Below are 4,333 nucleotides of genomic sequence, written 5' to 3' on the forward strand. Positions count from 1 at the left end.
TAATAATCCAACTTTAAAAAAAACTGAATGATTTTATCACAGGGCACAATTATAAGAATACTATGAATGAAGCAGTTTTTTTTACCCGTGCTCATCGATGACGCTTTGCAACTTGACCAAAATTAAAACATTAAACCATTGGATCGAAGTCCAGGGTTCCAACCATTGCCACACAAACGCTACTAAAAATAACGGCGTCTGTGTATTTCTTATACAGATCATAAAATATTCCAAATAAAAAATTAAATTTTAAAAATCGAAAAAAAAATTGTGTAAAAAAATATTTTAAAACCATCTATTTTCATTTAGCGAACAATCCTATTTAAAGCAATAAAAATGAAAATAACTAAAATATTTAAATCTTTAAAAATGTTTTTTGTACAAGACACATTTATTACTTTAATTTCAATTAAATTTATTAAAATTTGATTTGATTGTATTTTGACTTGGATTGACTTCTGAGTCAATCCAAGTCAATGTTCCGACATAAGTAAAGTGTAACTAGTTTTCTATTTTTATTTTCTTTAAATATTTACCTTACACAAAGCATATAAATCGTGCATATAATATTTTACACAAAGTATGCGAATTCCGCATATAATATTTTCCACAAAGCATTTGAACCATAAAACTTTTAAACGAATTATTAATAGTTTTGTTTTATATGACTAACTGCCAAGATAATGTTTATATTGTACAACTTTGTTCTGAGATGTCAATATAATAAAAATAATTGTTTAATACCTTATTTAAAGACGTAATAACACGTCACTGCAAATTAATTAAGTTCTGAACATTACTACTATTTATTACAACAAATATAACATACAATATTATAAACATACACTAGTCTACAAATCTTTAAAAAGTAAATAATATTGTAAAAGTAATATTACAATTTAAAATTAAAAAACTTATAGTAGAGTTAAAGTAACAAGGTTTTAATAAATTCAAAGAGGAAAAGATATTTTTGTCATACTTTCACTAATCTCCCACAACTTTTTTATTTGTCCCTCATCGTCGCAAATCTTGTTACGAATTTTTGCTACGCTGCAATCTGCAAAATATTTACCAGCATGTTTTTCAAGACCAGCAGTAACTGCGCAATAAATTGACGTTTGCGCTCCTAATTTAGGACTCTTTTGAAAAATTCTGAATATTGCCAATAAAATTTTAGCTAATAAGAAATTCCTTCCTATTTCGGTACTTACAAACCCAGGATGAACAGCAAATGTTATAATATTTGTATTAGAGAGTCTTCTTTGCAATTCCTTTGTAAACATGATATTAGCAAGTTTACTCTGAGCATACGCCGATTGAGAGCCATAACTTTTTTCGGAGTTGATATCGTCAAATTTTATTTTAGCAAAATAATGAGCATGAGAGCTTACATTGATTACCCGAACTAATCCTTTAGTTTCTCTCATGCGTTTTAAAAGTAAATTCGTTAATGCAAAGTGTCCTAAATGATTTACACCAAACTGCATTTCAAATCCATCTTCAGTTTTTTGATAAGGACAAACAATGGCAGCGTTGTTAATCAAAATATGAAGTTCATGAAATTCTTTTAAAAATGATATTACAAAATTGTTTATTGACTTTAAAGAGCCTAACTCCAAATGCCTTATAAAAACATTATCATTTAGGGTTTCTTTTTTTATCTCTGCTTGAGCGGCTTCAGCTTTTTTCATATCACGACATGCCATTATAACAGTAGCACCCCTTTTTGCAAGGTCTTTAACAGTTTCTTTACCTATGCCTGTGTTTCCTCCAGTAACTATGACAATCTTGCCATCCAACCTCGTTGTAGTTTCGCAAAACACATTAAAGATTTTTTTATAAAGGAGAAAACCAACAACAATCGTAAAAAAAGCAACTGCCTTGATATCAAAATATTCTAACATTTTATAAAACTAAAAAAAATAAAACTTTATTATTTCATTAAGTAGTATAAAAAAATAATATAATAAAAACATAAAACGAGCAATTTAAAGAGTTTTTTTTTTTATTATTATGAAGGGAAGTTTTTCCATATTATTTTATTTATATTGGACACAATGTAACAGTTAAGCAAGTTTTTGCAATCACGTGCTTTGAGAGAAAAGAACAGGAAACTAAGCATTTTTGTAATAAAGTCACTAGTAAGATGACCATCCATGGTTTAATACATCCTCTGACTCTCTTTCAAAGTAAAGCAATTCTATACAATGCATGTTCACACATTGATGAATGTAAATAAAGCTCTGTATTAAAAAAAATTAAATAAAACTCTTTAATCCATATAAAAAATATATATCTTATGTGTTTGTGCGTGCGTACGTGTATTATATATGTATACTTTTTTGTGTTCTTTATTTTGATCTTAATACAAGTGTATAAAAATAGAAAATTAAGGATTACATTTAAAAAAATTAATGCAGAAACTCAAAGACAACTATGTATGCCTCAAATACCTCTCAATAAAAAGTGATAAAAACAACAATCCATAACTTTAAATAGAACCATAATTGTAAGTTGTACCACTGCAACTTTTCATCGAAATCAAATAATCTATGGTCAATAGGCTGCATTTCCTTTTTTAAATTGCGATCTAGTCTTCCTCAACTTTGTCTTTATATATTTGTAGTGAAATTCTTTATAAAATGCATTTTAATAAATAACCATGTGATAAAAAGTTCCCCTCAGTTCTCATAAAACAAATTTGTATTATGTTAACCATTAACACAGTTTTTACACTATATATATATATATATATATATATATATATATATATATATATATATATATATATATATATATATATATATATATATATATATATATATATAACAACAGAAGAACAAAAATAATTTAATCAATATTATCAAAGTAGTTGATAATTAAAACTTTGACTTCAAAATTGATAATCAGATTATAGATAACTTTTAGGATGTTGATCACAATGCTGATCACAATGTAAAAAAAAACTTATTTAAATAAAAAAACTCACAGAAAAACTTATAAATAAAACAACCATCAAATTGCTATTAAAAAATAATAAATAAATTTAACACTATGAAAAAAAAATTACACAATAAACAAAAAATCTAACGTTTTTAAATTTTAAATAAAATATATTTACGATGCAAAGTTATAATAAAATAGAACAACTTAAAGTTCAAATACTGTACCAGTCATTTTTTCACTAAGGTCCCATAATTTTTTTGCCTGTATTTCATCACCACACGCAGAATTAGAAGTTGGTGATACTTCGCATTCTGCAAAGTATTTACCTGCATGTTCTTCTAACCCATCTTTAGTAGCACAGTAAATAGAAGTTTGGGCGCCTTGTTGTGAGGTTTTTGCAACTAAACTACCAGCAGTAGCATAAAAAAATCTTGTAAGTAATCCATAACGACCCAGATCTGTTTTAACAAAACCAGGATGTAAAGAATAAGTGGTAAGATTGGTATTTACTAACTTTCGCTGCAGTTCTTCAGTAAAAAGAATGTTAGCCAGTTTGCTTTGAGCATATGCTTTTACACTATTATAACTCTTTTCAGAGTTAATATCATCAAAATTGATACTACCATAGCCATGCGCTCGTGAACTTACATTTATAATTCTTCCATGACCCTCTGTTTTTAACATGCATTTTAAAAGTAAATTGGTTAAAACAAAATGACCAAAATGATTGACACCAATCTGCATTTCAAATCCTTCTTTTGTTTTCCAATATGGTGACATCATTATACCTGCATTGTTTATCAAGATGTGAAGTGTATTAAACTCTTGAAGAAAATTTGCAACAAATTCCCGAACTGATTCTAAGGAAGAAAGATCGAGACTTTTCAAAAACACATTATCATTTTTGCTTGCAGATTTTATTTCATTTAATGCAACTTCTCCTTTTTTTAAGTCTCGACAAGCCATAACTACATTTGCTCCACGCTTTGCAAGTTCTAAAGCAGTTTCCTTGCCAATACCAACATTTGCACCAGTTATTATAACAGTTTTATTGTGTAGAAGAGTTGTTGTAGTACACACTGCATGGCTTAACAGACCCATTTTATATAAATCTATAATATTAAAAACATTTTCATTTATGTATAAGCATGTAAATTTAGGGAAAAGAGCTATTAACTTTACGCTATTCTTAAAACAAAAAAAGTTGTTTAAATAAGACAGATTCCACATAGAAAAAACCCAAACAAGAAAGCCAGTTTGAAAAGAAAATCTGACAAAAACAAAAAAAAAATCAAATTTCTTAAAAAAAAATAAACATTAAGTCTTATGCTTTTTTTCATTTTGTCCTAATTAAAGGTAAAATAAAACAAATTTAAACAAATCATTA

General features: G+C 27.1%; 2 protein-coding genes across 2 annotated transcripts; both read right to left on the bottom strand.

The window, feature by feature from the left end:
• Window positions 1-782: 782 nt before the first annotated feature.
• LOC136071635 (retinol dehydrogenase 11-like) lies at window positions 783-1,949 on the bottom strand. Its single transcript, XM_065816344.1, has one exon. It carries the CDS (start codon window positions 1,902-1,904, stop codon window positions 951-953), a length of 954 nt encoding a protein of 317 aa, XP_065672416.1. The 5' UTR covers window positions 1,905-1,949; the 3' UTR covers window positions 783-950.
• Window positions 1,950-3,004: 1,055 nt separating this feature from the next.
• LOC100209688 (retinol dehydrogenase 11) lies at window positions 3,005-4,093 on the bottom strand. Its single transcript, XM_065816345.1, has one exon. The coding sequence runs from the start codon at window positions 4,045-4,047 to the stop codon at window positions 3,151-3,153; it is 897 nt and encodes a 298-aa protein (XP_065672417.1). The 5' UTR covers window positions 4,048-4,093; the 3' UTR covers window positions 3,005-3,150.
• Between the last annotated feature and the right edge of the window lie 240 nt (window positions 4,094-4,333).

This window comes from Hydra vulgaris, chromosome 13, assembly GCF_038396675.1.
Source record: "Hydra vulgaris chromosome 13, alternate assembly HydraT2T_AEP".
NCBI lineage: Eukaryota > Metazoa > Cnidaria > Hydrozoa > Anthoathecata > Hydridae > Hydra > Hydra vulgaris.

Excerpts from the sequence above, each read along its gene's own strand:
- LOC136071635 (XM_065816344.1), bottom strand. The coding sequence starts at position 1,904 with ATGTTAGAATATTTTGATATCAAGGCAGTTGCTTTTTTTACGATTGTT.
- LOC100209688 (XM_065816345.1), bottom strand. The coding sequence starts at position 4,047 with ATGGGTCTGTTAAGCCATGCAGTGTGTACTACAACAACTCTTCTACAC.